The sequence below is a fragment of the Ornithorhynchus anatinus genome, chromosome 5, assembly GCF_004115215.2.
Source record: "Ornithorhynchus anatinus isolate Pmale09 chromosome 5, mOrnAna1.pri.v4, whole genome shotgun sequence".
NCBI lineage: Eukaryota > Metazoa > Chordata > Mammalia > Monotremata > Ornithorhynchidae > Ornithorhynchus > Ornithorhynchus anatinus.
The window spans coordinates 85,464,618-85,480,788 of record NC_041732.1 but is presented as its reverse complement, the minus strand read 5'-3'; the positions used below and the strand labels follow the sequence as shown (position 1 = coordinate 85,480,788).

At 43.2% G+C, this 16,171-nt stretch overlaps 1 protein-coding gene across 1 annotated transcript in view; it reads left to right on the top strand.

Moving 5' to 3' along the window:
• Positions 1–14,752, top strand: part of CCDC102B (coiled-coil domain containing 102B) — a 448,125-nt gene extending 433,373 nt beyond the window's left edge. The window contains exon 8 of the mRNA XM_029064699.2: positions 14,112–14,752. Coding sequence (XP_028920532.1) covers positions 14,112–14,229 — 118 coding nt within the window. The 3' untranslated portion in view covers positions 14,230–14,752. The remainder of the gene's footprint in view (positions 1–14,111) is intronic.
• Positions 14,753–16,171: the final 1,419 nt, after the last annotated feature.

The following is a 16,171-nucleotide window of genomic DNA, read 5'->3' as shown; positions in this document are numbered from 1 at the left end:
TGTTATGTTCTTTTGTTGTACTCTTCCAAGTGCTTAGTACAGTGCTCTGCACACAGTAGGTACTCAATAAATATGATTGATTGATGCATACATATCTATCAATACTATTTATTGAGAAACTACTGTTTGTAGAGCACTCTACTAAGGGCCTGAGAGCTTTCAATAGAGTGAGCAGAAATGATAAAAATAATTGCAGTATTTATTAAACACTTACCATGTACGAAACACTATGGAATAATCAGAGCTGATACAGTCCCTGTCCCACCTGGACCTTGCAATCTAAGAGGGAGGGAGAACAGGTATTTCATCCTCATTTTACAGGTGAGGAAACTGAGGCACAAAGAGGTTTAGTGAACTGCCCAATGTCTCACAGCTGAATCAGGGTTAGAACACAGATCCCCTGACTCCAAGGCCCATGTTCTTTTCCCTAAACCACCCTGCTTCCACAATTATTCCTAATTCTCAAGGAATTTGCAGTCAACAAGGAAGATGGACCAAACAGAAAGTACATATAGAAGGAGATAGCAGAGAATATTGCTGAATTGTACTTTCCAAGCTCTTAGTACAGCGCTCTGCACATGGTAAGCATTCAATAAATACAATTGAATGAGTGAATTAAAGGTGGATATGGGGTGAGAAATTAGTTGAATAGTAGAATGTGTAAATGAACTCTAAACACCAACAAGGAAATGGAGGTTCACCTTTCTGCCTTTTAATTAATTTATTTTTTATGGCATCTGTTAAGTGCTTGCTATGTTCCAGGCACTGTATTAAACTCTGTGGTAGATATAAGCTAACCAGGTTGGGCCCACGTGCGGCTCACCATCTTAATTCCTGTTATACAAATCAGGTAACTGAGTTATAAAGAATTTGGATGACTTGCCCAAGGTCACCTAGCAGACAAGTATCAGAGCCAGAATTAGAACCCAGGTTCTCTGACTCCAAAATCCACGCTCTTTCCACTAGGCCATGCTACTTCTGCTCTTCTGACCTTTGACATGCCCTTCTACTACAGAGTCAAGGTCAAATCTGGTCTTTTTCGTTCTGCTCATTGCTCAATATAATCAAAAAGAGACCTACTGCATAGCTGTGGTATAGACTTCTACCTAAAGATTCAAACTTCTTCTGCCTTCTACCTTTTAGATGTGTGCAATACGCTCATTCCAGGGTGTATAACTGTTGCTTTGATTTTCGATGCTACCTAATTATCGATCTCAGAAGACGAATAGAGTCCGTGAGCCGTAATCCCTGACTGCTACTTGGATATTTCATCAAGCACGTGGTGCAGGGAAACAATGTGTCTGTGTCTCAGAGGAGAATACTTCTAGAGATTGAGGGAAGAGACTGAATCAACCGATGTGTTGGTGATCAGGAGCTTGGATGATGAAATACATATTTAAAGTGAATGAAATGGCCTAGTGAATTTGAAGATGGAGTGTCAAGCAATACATTTCTTCAGAAGGGGAAAGGCAATAAGATAAATTCAAGGGGAATAGTTTGAAAATGAATGATTATTGGCAATATTAATTCAGTTCCTCTAATACCATATTACATATTTGCCTTGAGCTGCCAGCATGGCAGAAATTCCCTCATGAAAGTAAAGGTGTAGCTGCTGATAACTGATCACCAACATGTTTTTAGAAACTGGCTTTGAGATTGATACCCCTGTGTAATGCAATGAGCACAAGCTATCACCTGACAGTGGCCCAAGAGTTTTGATCAAGTCGGAACATCAGCCAGACTAAAAGTGCTGATTAAGCATTGGCCCAAAAAAGCACGGTACTAAGCCACGTTTTCCAATTTTTTCACGTGTCCTCCATTTGTCACTTAGTTTTCTACGACTGGATTTAAGCTAGTGAAAGAAAAGCCTTTAGCTGTCCCTAGCCTCCTGGAAACAGCAGGCTGCCTTTTCAGTGCTCTCTCGAGTTCCCTGTAACAACTCCTCATTTCAGAAGAGTTGAAGCATCGGCTGGTCTTTCCTTTGTGGGGCTTTTCTGTGAGAGGCACTTTAATGCAGATTCTCAGTGCAGGGACCCAAAGAACATTAGAAAATGAGATCTCTGAGTAGAAGCATTTTGAGAGAGATGCATTCTGTCTCTGTCCAGCTGGGTATACAGGATTTTTTCCTAAAGCTATAACGTACCGATGCCCTTATAAAGAAGAGGGGAAGATGCCAATTTCACTGGAATGAAGCTATGATTCTTAATGATAATAATTGTGGTATCATTTAAGTGCTTACTGTGTGCCAAGCACTGCGCTAGAAACAATATATTTGGATGAGATACAGTCCCTGTCCTACACAGGCTCACAGTGAAAGAGGGAGGGAGAAAAGGCATTTGATCTTCATTTTATAGAAGAGGAAACTGAGTCACAGAGAAGCTAAATCACTTACTCAAGGTCACACAACAGTCAAGCAGCAGAGCTGGGATTAGAACTCAAGTCTCCTGAATCCCAATCAGTCAGTCGAATTTATTGAATGCTTATTGTGTGTGGAGCGCTGTACTAAGCACTTGGGAGAGTACAACATAACAATAAACAGACACATTCCCTGGTCACAGCAAACTCATTATCTAGGGGCTGTACAGTCCTGTGCATTAGGCCATCCTTCTCCATTTGGGTTTGGCAAGGGAGATGAGGGAGGCCAGACAAAAGATTCATGGTCCAACCCCAGCTGTCTCAATCCTCAATTTACAGATGAGGTAATTGAGGCCCAGAGAAGTGAAGTGACTTGCCCAGGGTCACACAGCAGACAAGTGATGAAGCCAGGATTAGAATCCATGATCTTCTGACTCCCAGGCCCGTGCTCTATCCATTATGCCGTGCTGCTTCTCCTGTCCCGACCCACTGAATCGAACTGCTATGGGACTATGAGGCACAGAAACAAGAATCGGTTTCCAGTGTACAACCTCGATTGCAGGCATCGAAGTGTGAGCAAGGCCCAAAGCGGACTGTGGATCTGTGGGCCATTGGTCCCTGGACAGACCGAGCAGCCATTCTGGAATGCCAATCCCACTGCTCTGCCAATGAGACAGATGCCACTCCTGGAAGAGCCTTTCCCATTTGCCAGGGAACAGCTGGGGCCTCTGCAGTCTGACCAAACTGAACGCATAGAGCCAGGGAACTCGCCTTTGTTCTTGAGGGGGAAAGGGGCAGATTGTTCTCCGCCAGCTTCTGGGACTCGATTGACAGCTTCCAGAAGTGCTGAAAACAAGGCCCCACCAACACCGGTAAAGGATATTTTAGAGCAACTTGTCTCACTGATCGTCGACTCACTAATTTATAGTGGAACAGGAAGCAATCATTGCATTCTCTGCTGGTCATGCCCACACAGGACTCTACTTGGAAAGGTCCAGAGTGACATGTGCACAGTAAAATCATTTTCAGTTAGCTTAGCTCAGGGTCTGGGCACCATCATACAGACTAAAAGCCAAAGTCCACTTCACTGGAATAGGCTGCTGCCCATTGTTGGCTTTTAGGATGTTTCCCTGATGCTCTATCCAATTCTCCTGGTTCTCACCAGTATTCATTCATTCATTCATTCATTCAATATTATTTATTGAGCGCTTACTATATGCCAAGCACTGTACTAAGTGCTTGGAATGTATCTTTCTCTAGTCTGGGTTCTAATCCTGGCTCCACCAGTTGTCTGCTGTGTGACCTTGGGCAAGTAATATTACTTGTCTATGGCTCAGTTACTTCATCTGTAAAATGAGATTAAGACTGTGAACCCCATATTGGACAGGGACTGTGTCCGACCTGATTAGCTGGTATCTACCCCAGGACTTAGTATCATGCCTGACACCTAGTAAGTGCTTAACAAATACCACAATTATTATTGTTACCCATCACTATAGTTCACAGGCCAAAGGAGGTGTCCCAACAGTCCTAGAAAGAAGGAAGCTAGGTTGCTGGTTGTCAGAAAGGATTATGGTTTCTCATAAGCATGGTTTCATTGGATATCTCTGGGCTGGCTGTTCCCTGTCAGGCCCGATGTCCGTTCTCTCTCCTCCCCACATACCACATCCAGGAGTGCCTTCCCATGCTTGGCTGGGGTGTCTGGGGGGCATCTGCACAGCTTGTGGGCTGGAGCATAGCCCCCGGGATTCATGATTGCTGGCACATCGGTCATTTTAACTGTCAAACGGGGGTGTAGGAGGAACCATGTGGTGCTGCTTCTGTCCACAGAACAAAGTGGCAGAAGTCAAGGTGGAGCAAAGGTGGGCAATTGAAATCAAAATACTGCAAAGAAAGGCACTTGGTATTGTTTCCATACAGGACAGGGGAGGGGCAGACCAATTGAAAAGCTGACCATTCAGGATGAAATAAGATGAGTCATCACCCTGAAGACAACTAAGCTTGGAAGTGCTTCCTGTATACAAAATGGAGTTACCAACTTTACATTTTGTGCAAGGGAATGGATTGAGGCAGGCTTGGTAGCGTGCATGGAGACTGGGAAGGGGTAGGTTTAAATGTGCTAACAGGCCAGAAAACCAGCTTGTTAGAGTTTCTCAGTCCTGACTGGAGGCTCAGAGACCTCGGTTGAGTGATGCTGGGGGCCTGTTCAAAACGATATGGAAGCTGGAGGCTAGAGCATGGGCCTGGGAGACAGGAGACTTGGGCTCTAATACAGGCTCCACAATTTGCTTGTGTGACCTTGGGCAAATCACTGCACTTCTCTGTGCCTCGTCTGAAAAATGGGGATTAAGGCTGTGAGGCTCATGTGGTTTATGGACTGTGTCCAACCAGGTTACCTTGCATCTTCCCCAGCACTTCATACAGTGCCTGGCACATAGTAAGTACTTAACAAATGCTATGGGAAAAAATGAAAAAGTCAGCATCCCAACCCCTATATTAATGGCTTGGACCTGGAACCTGTAACACAGGGAGATTTTATTCATTCCAGTGAGAGATGGATATATATAATTCTGCATCTAACAAGAATTTTAATCTACCATTCAATCAATCAATAGTATTTATTCATTGCTACTTGATGTAAAGCCCCGAGTTAAACACTTGGAAGGGTCATAGTTATATCTTCAAAGCCCTACTGAGACCTCATCTTCTCCAGGAGGCCTTCCCAAACTGAGCACTCCCTTTTCCTCTGCTCCTCCCTCCCTCTGCTCTTGCCCCTTCCCCTGCCCACAGTACTTGTGCATATTTGCATATAGTATTTATTACTCTATTAATTTTGTTAATGATGGCTATATATATATATATATATCTATATCTCTATGATTCTATTTATCTTGATGATATTGACACCAGACTACTTGTTTTGTTTTGTTTTGTTGTCTATCTCCCCTGTTTAGACTGTGAGCCCATTGTTGGGTGGGGATTATCTCTATCTGTTGCTAAATTGTACATTCCAAGTGCTTAATACAGTGCTCTGCACATAGTAAGCGCTCAATAACTGTGATTAAATGAATGAATCTTAGACTTTTTACAATAGCCTTATACTCTTTTGCTTCCTCTGTCATCATCATCAAAAATAATATTAATTCCATGTTTATTTTGTGCAGAGCACTGTACTAAGCACTTGGGAGAGTACAATGCAGCAGTCTGTAATTCATTTTTGTGTCTGTCACCCCACTATATTGTAAATTCCTTGAGTGCAGGGACAATGTCTATTCATTCATTCAATTGTATTTATTGGGCGCTTACTGTGTGCAAAGCACTCTACCAAGCACTTGGAAAGTACAATTGGGCAACAGATAGAGACAATCCCTACCCACCAATAGAGAAGCAGCATGGCTCAGTGGAAAGAACATGGGTTTGGGAGTCAGAGGTCATGGGTTCGAATCCCAGCTCTGCCACTTGCCAGCTGTGTGACTGTGGGCAAGTCACTTAACTTCTCTGTGCCTCAGTTCCCTCATCTGTAAAATGGGGATGAAGACTGTGAGCCTCACGTGGTACAATCTGATTACCCCATATCTACCCCAGCGCTTAGAACAGTGCTCTGCACATAGTAAGCGCTTAACAAATGCCAACATCATCATCATCACCAATGGGCTCACAGTCTAGAAACATACTAGGAGTCCATTATTGATGTTAACTGATGCAAGCACTGAGCTGAATAGTCAGGTAGGAAGTAACCTATAGGGTTTGGCCTACCTGGGCTCAGCAAGGCATCACCTCAATAGCTTTCTTAATGCCACCACCAGGCCTACCAATTGGAAGCCATATGGGGTTTAGCTGATTTGGCCATGGTTCTGCAGCCTGGTCATAGGCAACAGAGTGTGCCCTTCAACTTCTGCCAGATGCTTGGACTGGCACATTTTCAGGATCCTTGGAACTTTCAAGACAGGAAGCCCTGCTTCCTGCTCACGTGTAGGGTGGCAGGGTATTTTTTTTTCCCTAACAGCTTTCAGCTGCCACTTATAGCTCTGTCCCTGCCTTCCAAAATAAGTGTTCTGTGAAGTTGTGCATGGCGAACTCAGCCTGTAATCCTTCAGTGCATTTTATTTATGTGTTCTTATTAAAGCCACAGAGACAGCCCAGACATCTCTGTTCCTTATTTCAAATGAAAATGAACTCAGAGCCCTCTGGGGCTGCAAAGGGGAGTGTTAGAAAATGACTTCTCCTAGAACTGTCCTTTCCTCCATTAATTTAAAGGCCTAATTAAAGGAGACACATCACTTTCACTGCTCTCAACATTTCCTTGGGTGTTGAGTCCCTTCCCCCTGCCCTTATTTAGACCTCATGGCTAAATTTATAAGGAAAAGGTCTTCCTGGTGAGCAGGGAGAGAGCATTAATCGATCCCAGAGAGGACAGTGAGGGAACGGGATGCCGAGGAGTCAAGGAGGTATGGTAGAGTTGAAGGAGAAGAGGCAAGCAAGCACCATAACACCTTAGGAGTGCTGGAATCATTATAAAAATCCATGCCCAGCTTCCTGTCTCTTGCTTTGGGATGCTTTTGGAACATTAGGTAATTTGCCAGCTCCCAAAATAATGCACGCACATTTAACTCCATGATAGTGTCAGTTGGATCAGGTCATTAGCTCTTCTAAGTAAAGCCTCACACTAAGATTACCAATGGATACTATCATTTCCCGAGTGATTCATGGTCATGGAAAGTGGGGGAGAGGCTTGAATGAAGAATTCAGGAGAGAGGCTTAAGTGGGAAGGAGGCTTCCTCTCAAAGATCTTTCTGCATTCTCCTTGTCAGTACTGCTATTCCTCACTAAAAAGAGGAGCAGTAGGAAGGGAAGGGGCAGCAGCTTTCATTGACCACCTACTTGGCATGGTGAACTATACTAGACTTTTAATATGCACAGAATAAGTGCCCATGGGAAGCTTACACTCCATCTGGGAAGATGAATGTAAAAAATATTTACAGCATCAATAAAGATGCAGCATGGCCTAGTGGAAAGAGAATGAGCCAGGGATTCAGAGGACCTCGGTTCTAATCCTGACTCTGCCCCTTACCTGCTGTGTGACTTTGAGGAGGTCGCTTCACTTCTCTGAGCCTCAGTTACCTCATCTGTAAAATGGGGATTAAGACTGTGAGCCCTACGTGGGACAACCTGACTACCTAGTATCTATCCTTGTGCTTAGAACAGTGCTTGGCACAAAGCACTTAACAAATACCATAATAATTAATTAATTAATTAATTAAGACCATGAGCCCTCCGAGGAACAGAGATTGTGTCCAAGCTGATTAGCCTGTATCTTACCCCAGTGCTTAGTCATAATATTAATAATAATAAAAATAGTGGTATTTGTTAAATACTGTGGGCTAGACCCTGTACTAAGCGATGGGGTGGATACAAGAAATTCTGGTTGGACACAGTCCCTGTCCTACATGAGGTTCACAGTTTTAATCCCCATTTGACAGATGAGGTAACGTAGGCCCAGAGAAGTTAAGCGACCTACCCAAGGTCATATAGCAGACAGGTGGCAGAGCCATATTAGCACCCAAGTCCTTCCAATTCCCAGGCCCATGCTCTATTAGACTATGCTGTTTCTCACAGTGCCCAGCACATAGGGATTGCTTAACAAATGCCATTTTTTAAATTGGCACTTATTCTAGCACTTATACATTTGCTGCCATTGAGTGCTAAGGAGGCTGAAAGTACATTCATTAAGTGCTAGAATTGGCTCAAGGGATAATTTGGTTTCTCAAGTACTGGGGCATGGGAGTCAGAAGGTCATGGGTTCTAATCCTGGCTCCTCCAGTTATCTGCTGGGTGACCTTGGACAAGTCACTTAACTTCTTGGGGCCTCAGTTACCTCATCTGTAAAATGGAGATGAAGACTGTGAGCCCTGTGCAGGACAGGGACTGTGGCCAACCCGGTTTGCTTGTATCCACCCCAGAGCTTAGTAAAGTGCCTGGAACACAGTAAGTGCTTAACATGTACCATAATAATAATAATAATAATAATAATAAAATTACTATCATTATTATTACTAAGAGCAGGAAAGAGTTGACCACAGTTACAGTTAACCTTGGCTACGTCCTCCAGGGGCATCAGGGGTTCACAAGATAGAAGACTGCTTTTCTCAAAAAAGAGTACCCTTTCCTTTATTTGAATAAACTCACTTTTCTTCCCTTGAAAGATCACTTGTCACAGTGCACTGAATCTCTCTTTAAACTTTCTTCTAGGGAAGGAAATACCCTATGTGTAGGCATAAACCACGTGACACAGGCCACCTCTGGATCCACCTACGTCTGCCACTCAGCTATCATTACGGGAGAGACATTTCCCGATTTTCAGAGTTCAGAGCTAAAGAGCAGATATTCTTCTTCCTGGTTTATGTTATTTGGTGACCTTGGGCACTTCAATTAACTTCTGTGTCACTGGCAATCTCTGTCGATAAAATTAGGATCACGTTGACTATCTCCCACAGAGTTTGCAAAAATGAAATAGTGATTTGTGAAGCTCCTAAGAGTTAGGCATCATGGGCTAATTCAGGGCTGCACATTCTGGGGACCTCTGGGAAGCAATGTGCCCAGCGCGGGCCTGGAAGTCAGAGGACCTGGGTTCTAATCCTGGCTTTGTCCCTATCTTGTTGCATAGACTGGGGCAAGTCTCTCAATTTCTCTGTGCCTCAGTTTCCTCATCTGCAAAATAGGAATTCAGTTTTTATTCTCCCTCCTACTTAGACTTTGAGTCCCAAGTGGGGCCTGATGATCTTGTCTGAGCTCTCTTACTGTAAAAATCATTCTTTTCCTAAATCCCCTGTGCTCCAGCCTCCTTTATCTCTTGTTCCTGAGACCTCGTCATCTATTTTATCAATAAAATTGAAACCCACGGGCCTGAATTCCCCAAATATTCCTTCAGTTCACCAGCCCCATTCCCCTTCCACCCCCCATATACTCTTTCAATCTTCCGAGCCTTCTCTCTAGAGATCACCTGCCTCCTCCAAAATCCACACCCTCTACTACTGCCTCCAACCTCATCCCCTTGCACTTTATTAAAAGATTTGCCCGGTCCCTTCTTCCCTCCCTGCCCACCGTCTTCAGCCACTCACTCTCCAATGACTCTACCCACTCTGCTTTCAAAGATGCCCACATATCTCCTAGCCCCCCAAAATCCCTCTCTTTATCCTACTGCACCCCCAGTTAGTCAATCAGTTGGTTGATCATATTTACTGAGTGTGTGCAGAGCACTGTACTAAGCACTTGGGACAGTACAAAATGACAATATAGCAGACATATTCTCTGCCCACAATGAGCTTACAGTCTAGAGGGGGAGATGGGACTTGATAGGTTACCTTGTCTTGCCCCCTCTATCCTGGCCCCTATCATCTAGAAGATGTGACAAAATAATCTGTTCTTTCCTTAAAAAAGGTCCATGGGGGAGGAGAGGAGAGGAGACACCAAACCAGCTTGGTGACCTGGTCCAAAGTCCGCAATGTTTCAGAAAATACCACGTAGAACATTTCCTTAAATAAAGAGGATCATCATGAAAACTAGCTAAAATTAATTTCTCTCAGTCAATCTGCGTAAAGATAGTTGGTAACAGCAGAGTGCCAACTATTTTTTCTCTCCAGTTTCATGAGAGCCTATTAGCTCCGATAATTGAGAATTTGAGACTGAAAGCCAGAGCTGTTACAAAAATTGTCCATGTGTTCCATTAGCAAGCATTTTTATATTGTAAAATAAATTAAATTGCTTTTGAATATGTGGCTTACATATTCCGGCAGGAACTGGTTACAATACATTGGTTTTATTATTTGACCTCATCCACACAGTTTCCATTTGGCTGGTTTCCATTTTGAATTCCCTAATTCTCTAGCCCTCTTGGGACAGAGAAGGGGGAATAAGATTAGCATTGTGTATTTGTGTTTTCGTTGCCTTGGAAACCAACAAGATAACTCATTACCTAAGCTCTGATACACTCTAATAAATGTCCATAATAGCACCCGCAGTTGGGTTGAAATCAGTTTAAGATTTTAGTGGAGAGGCAAACAGCCACAAAAAGAAATTTCTAAGTCATTTTATTATCTCATAATGACAGTAGGCACTTAATTTGAAATGCATTAGTTGATTTTTATTGAAGTTTTCACGGTAATAGACCATTTTATTCCAAAATTTAGACTAGTTGCCTTAGAGAAAATAATAACTAGTTTTGCTATTTTAGGACAGCACCATATAACTGGACAAACGAATCATTTGTAGTTCTATATATTTTTAAGAGTATTTCAAATAGAATTAATCAGTTGACCATTAGCCTTTATCGGATGTTTTTTTCCTGAAGTAGTAACCTTTTTTTTTGGATCATATGACTCAATTCATGACTACTATTAAAAATGCCAATCATAATGAAAAATATACTATGGTACATGCTACCAGTCCCCAGAGAGGTACAGCATCAAAAACACCTGAACAGCAGTTTATTACAGTCCAAGGCACTTAATCCCACTCTCTCCCAGGAGATCCCAGAACATGTCTACAGATCCAGGCAATGGGGTTGAGTTACCTACACATCTGTCCTTTTATTGCTTTGGTCACTTATATATTCCCTACCCCAGACTGTGCTGGGCAGCAGTAACAGGGGAGAGAGTCGAGGGTGGAGAATCAAGTTTATTGTGAGGAAGGAAACAGTTGTAAACCACTTCCATATTTTTACCAAGAAAATTCTGTGGATCTACTACCAGAACGATTGCAAATGGAGAAGCAGCGTGGCTCAGTGGAAAGGGCACGGGCTTTGGAGTCAGAGGTCATGGGTTCGAATCCTGGCTCGGCCACTTGCCAGCTGTGTGACTGTGGGCAAGTCACTTCACTTCTCGGTGCCTCAGTTACCTCATCTGTAAAATGGGGATGAAGACTGTGAGCCCCACGTGGGACAACCTGATTCCCCTGTGTCTACCCCAGCGCTTAGAACAGTGCTCGGCACATAGTAAGTGCTTAACAAATACCAACATTATTATTATTATTATTATGTGTCCATGACATCACTATGGGTCGGAGACGACTCGACATCATAATACAAGACAAGACCCCAGACTGCCATGACAGTGCGTATCCAGGTGGGCCACTCAGGCACCTGTTGTATAAAGACGGAGTGTGGCCTAATGGATAGAGCACTGGCCTGGGAGTCAGAAAGATCTGTATTCTAATCCCAATTCCACCAATTGTCTGCTTTGTGACCTTAGTCAAGTCACTTATCTATGCCTCAGTTACCTCATCTGTAAATGGGGATTGAGTCAGTGAGCCCCATGTGGGACAGGGACTGTGTTCCACCTGGTTGGCTTGTATCCACTCCAGTGTTTAGTACAGTGCCTGGAAAATAGTAATCATTTAACAAATGCCACAATTATTATTATATTGAATTTTCTGTCACCACACGCCTGAGGTCCAGGTCTTCAGCTCTGCGTGGAGGCAAGACACCACGGTCAGACCCCTGCCAGACTTCGTGGCACAGGGGGCTGAACCCAGAGCCCCTTGGTCATGGGGCTGAGCCCTACCTGGTGAGTGGGAGGGAAAGAAGACACCTGGGGAGGGTCAATCAGTAGCACTTACTCATCTCCTCCTGAGTGGGGTGCTCTGTACAAGGCACATGGGAAGTGCTGAGTGATAAAATGACACATGTCTTGCCCAGAAGCATTACAAAGCACTGTATTAAATACTTGAGAGAGTTTAGTAGAAGGACACTTGTAAACTGCTTCTCTGTTTCAGCCAGGAGTTATAGGCTGACAATAAGTCTAGAGAAAATTGCACCAGGGAAACCCCACACATACACGCTACCAAAATTTCATACCGGCAACCACAAAAATCCATCACAGAATTCTATTTCCTAAGCAGCACTTTGATCAACAACACAATGATAGACAAGGAAGTAGAAAGTGGAAACAAGAAGGCCAGCACATCTTCTGGGAGACTGTCCAACTAAGGTGGGACAGCTTGAGACTCCAGACCAAGCTAAAAACATACAGAGCTGTATGTACTTGGTCTAACCTTCTCTATCACTGTGAAACTCACATCCCACTCAGGTGCCATATCTGGCTTCTTGACCAGTTCTGTCAGCATCATTTAGAAGTGCTCCTCAACATGAAATGGCAAGGCCAGATCATGAGAGAAGCAGCATGGCTCAGTGGAAAGAGCCCGGGCTTTGGAGTCAGAGGTCATGGGTTCGAATCCCGGCTCTGCCACTTGTCAGCTGTGTGACTGTGGGCAAGTCACTTCACTTCTCTGGGCCTCAGTTCCCTCATCTGTAAAATGGGGATTAAGACTGTGAGCCTCACATGGGATGACCTGATTACCCTGTACCTACCCCAGTGCTTAGAACAGTGCTCTGCACATAGTAAGCACTTAACAAATACCAACATTATTATTATCAATCAACTGATCAATCAATGGCATTTATGGAGTGTTACATGCAGAATATTGTACTAAGTGCTTGGGAGAATACAGTATGACAGAATTGGCAGACACATTCCCTGCCCATAATGAGTTTACAGACTAGAGGAGGGAAAAATGAAGCCAGTCTACTAGTGTTAAACCTCTGCTCTCCTTAACACAGTTGCTCTGGGTGTTATCTGAGGAGAATGAACATCAATAGAACATCCAAACACTGGTTGTTTGGAGAACTAAAAGTGGGAAATTGAATCAATCGATCAGTCGATCATATTTATTGAGTGCAGAACACTCTAGGTAGAGTACAGTATAACAGAGTTGGTAGACATGTTCCCTGCCCACAGGGTACTTACAGTCCAGAGGGTTAGACATACATCATTATAGAAAATTAAATTACAAATATGGAAAAGAAGGCAGAAGAAACATTTTAAGGACACAGTTAAACAAACCTCAGACATTGCTGCATCCAAGCTGAGTCAGTGGCTGAGTTTAGACCAGCATAGCACACTGCTAATAAGAAAGGATGGGCTATCTTTGAGCAGGACCTTCATAAGGAATGTAAGGCAAGGAGGCAGAAGAGATAACAGTGCCATGATAGCACAATAATCAATTAATCACATTTAATGAGCACTTGTCTTATGCTGTCGAGTCATCTCCGACCCATAGCACTCCATGGACACATCTCTCCTGAACGCCCCACTCTCCATCTGCATTCGTTTTGGTAGTGTATCTATAGAGTTTTCTTGTTACAAATATGGAACTGGTTTACCATTGCCTTCTTCCACTCAGTAAACCTGAGTCTCTGCCCTCGAGTCTCTCCCATGCCGCTGCTGCCCAGGACAGGTGAGTTTTTACTTGTAGCAGATTGCCTTCCACTCACTGGATATTGCCCAAGATAGGAATGAAATGGGTATGCCTCTGCTCGACTCTCCCTCCTTTAGCTGAGACAGGTACTGGAAATTGTTTAGGTGCAATCCTGAGAGGAGATAGGATCTTACAGATAAACGAATGGACAAAAATTGTGTGCAGATAGCTGAAGCTTAAGGAAGAACTAGACAAAGCAGGAAGAAGTTCTTGAAACAATGAGTGAATCCATAAGTAAATATAGAAATAAAATCAATCATGCCAAAAAATAGACTAAAGAATGCTACAATGAATAATGCAGTGTCCCCAAGATACTATACCTTTTGAATCACTTGCCTTGTGTTAACTCAGTCACCTTTCAATGCTAAGCTGTTTTATTTGTTGTTTAATTAACCTAGGCATTGTTAGTTTAAATTTCCAGTCACATATCTCATATTTTCTTTCAGACTGGGGCAACAGAAAGTGACTTCAGTGTTCAAAATCAAATCAAGTGAGAAATTTGCCTCTGAGGACTCGACGGAAGCTGAATGTGAAGAGGAGGAGGAGGGAGAGTTGTACGATTAAGCTCTGTAGGCTATTTTGCCTGCCTGATGAAGAATACAGAAAATAAGCCTGAAGAAAGGGAGCACTTAGTCATTCTTCATCTCCTAATGCAGGATTAGCACGCACCAATGTTGCAAGAAACACCAAGATGCTTGCACAAATCAGAGACTGAGCCTCTGGGTCTGAATGTGATTTTGTGTGAATTCTTTTGTTTCCTATTCTGTAAACCATCCCCACTCTGCACCCTCCTTATTCATCACCAAAAGAAGAGTTGTGAAAATGTGAAAGAAATGGTGGTTACCAGAGCTTAGAAAATGCAGTGGTTCAGAAATTTTTGTTTGCTTTTCACCACCCCACACACCTAAATCTGAAAGTGAAGCTAATGTTCTCTGTTGGAAAAAACACAATTCAAACTAGTGTAGTTCTCATGTAGGAAGCTGCAGGATTAGCTGAGTTGGCTATCTCCCAGATATTTGAAAAAAAAAAGTTGTATTTGTTAAGCACTTGCTATAAGCACTTACTATGTACGTGGCTTAGTGGAAAGAGCCCAGGCTTGAAAGTCAGAGGTCGTGGGTTCTAATCCCGGCTCTGCTACTTGTGTGCTGTGTGATCTTGAGCAATCCACTTAACTTCTCAGTGCTTCAGTGACCTCATCTGTAAAAATGGGGGTTAAGACTGTGAACCCCACATGGGACAACCTAATAACCTTGTATCTACCCCAGCGCTTAGTACAGTGCTTGGCACATAGTAAGCACTTAACAAATATCATAATTATATGACTACTTAGCGTGGGTCTGTGGAAAGAGCACAGGCTTGGGAGTCAGAGGTCATGGGTTCAAATCCCGGCTCAGCCACTTGTCAGCTGTGATTCTGTGCTTCAGTTACCTCTTCTGTAAAATGGGGATTAAGACTGTGAGCCCCACATGGGACAGCCTGATCAATTTATATCCTCTCCAGCATTTAAAACAATGTTTTGCACATAGTAAGCGCTTAACAAATGCCATTGTTATTATTATTAAGCAGTGGGGTAGATACAAGTTAATCAGATTGGACACAGCCCTTGTTCCACATGGGGCTCACAGTTTTAATCCCATTTTACAGAGGAGGTAACTGAGGCCAGGGAAGTGAAATAACTTGCCTGCGGTCACACAGCAGACAAGTGGAAGAGCTGGGATTAGGATGCAAGTCCTTCTAACTCTCAGGTCCATGCTTTATCCACTAAGCCATTATCCTGTTCTTTGCTACTGGCTGGGAGGGTGGATACATTGGGTCACTGATTGGTGACCTTTTCCTGAGGACATTTTGGTCTCCTTTCCATTTGCTTACAGTGGAATAGCTTGTAGTTTTTGGCCTGATATACTACTTTATTATAAAATTTCTAGTTTGTCATAATTTCAAAGTCACCCCCTGTAAGAGTTTGAAAGGTGAATGAAAGGCTCTCACAAGGCAGGAAAGAGGCCTGACAGGTGTCTAGGCCTTAGGTCCTTTACTGCATTCTTGCAATCCTCACACACCGGTGTCAATGCTAAAGCTGTACTAGTTCTGTAGGATTCCAAATAGAGGCAAATAAGGAAAGCAGGGAAAACTGAGAGATCAGTGTGTGAAAAACAGAAACAACAATCTATTCCCTGAACTCCCCTGAATTATTTGTACAAACAAATAATATTTTGGTCTCTGGTTTTTTTTGTACCCTGAAAGCTGAAGCCCTAAACCTTGCCTAACCCAAGCCAGTCAAATTATGAAGCCGAGTAAATTAACAACTGTAAAGTAATTGAAGAAAAATTAACATCAAGTGCATAAATCACTCAGATTAATTTAAAAAAGGGTGACAGGATTTTTTTTCCAATTTGTGGAAGGGGCTACATTTGCCCTTCGTTGTCATGGAGCTCCAATGACTAATGTGTCATAATTCCCAGAAAGGGCTGTTGAATGATGCCCAGTAAACATCATTTAAATTGTTCCT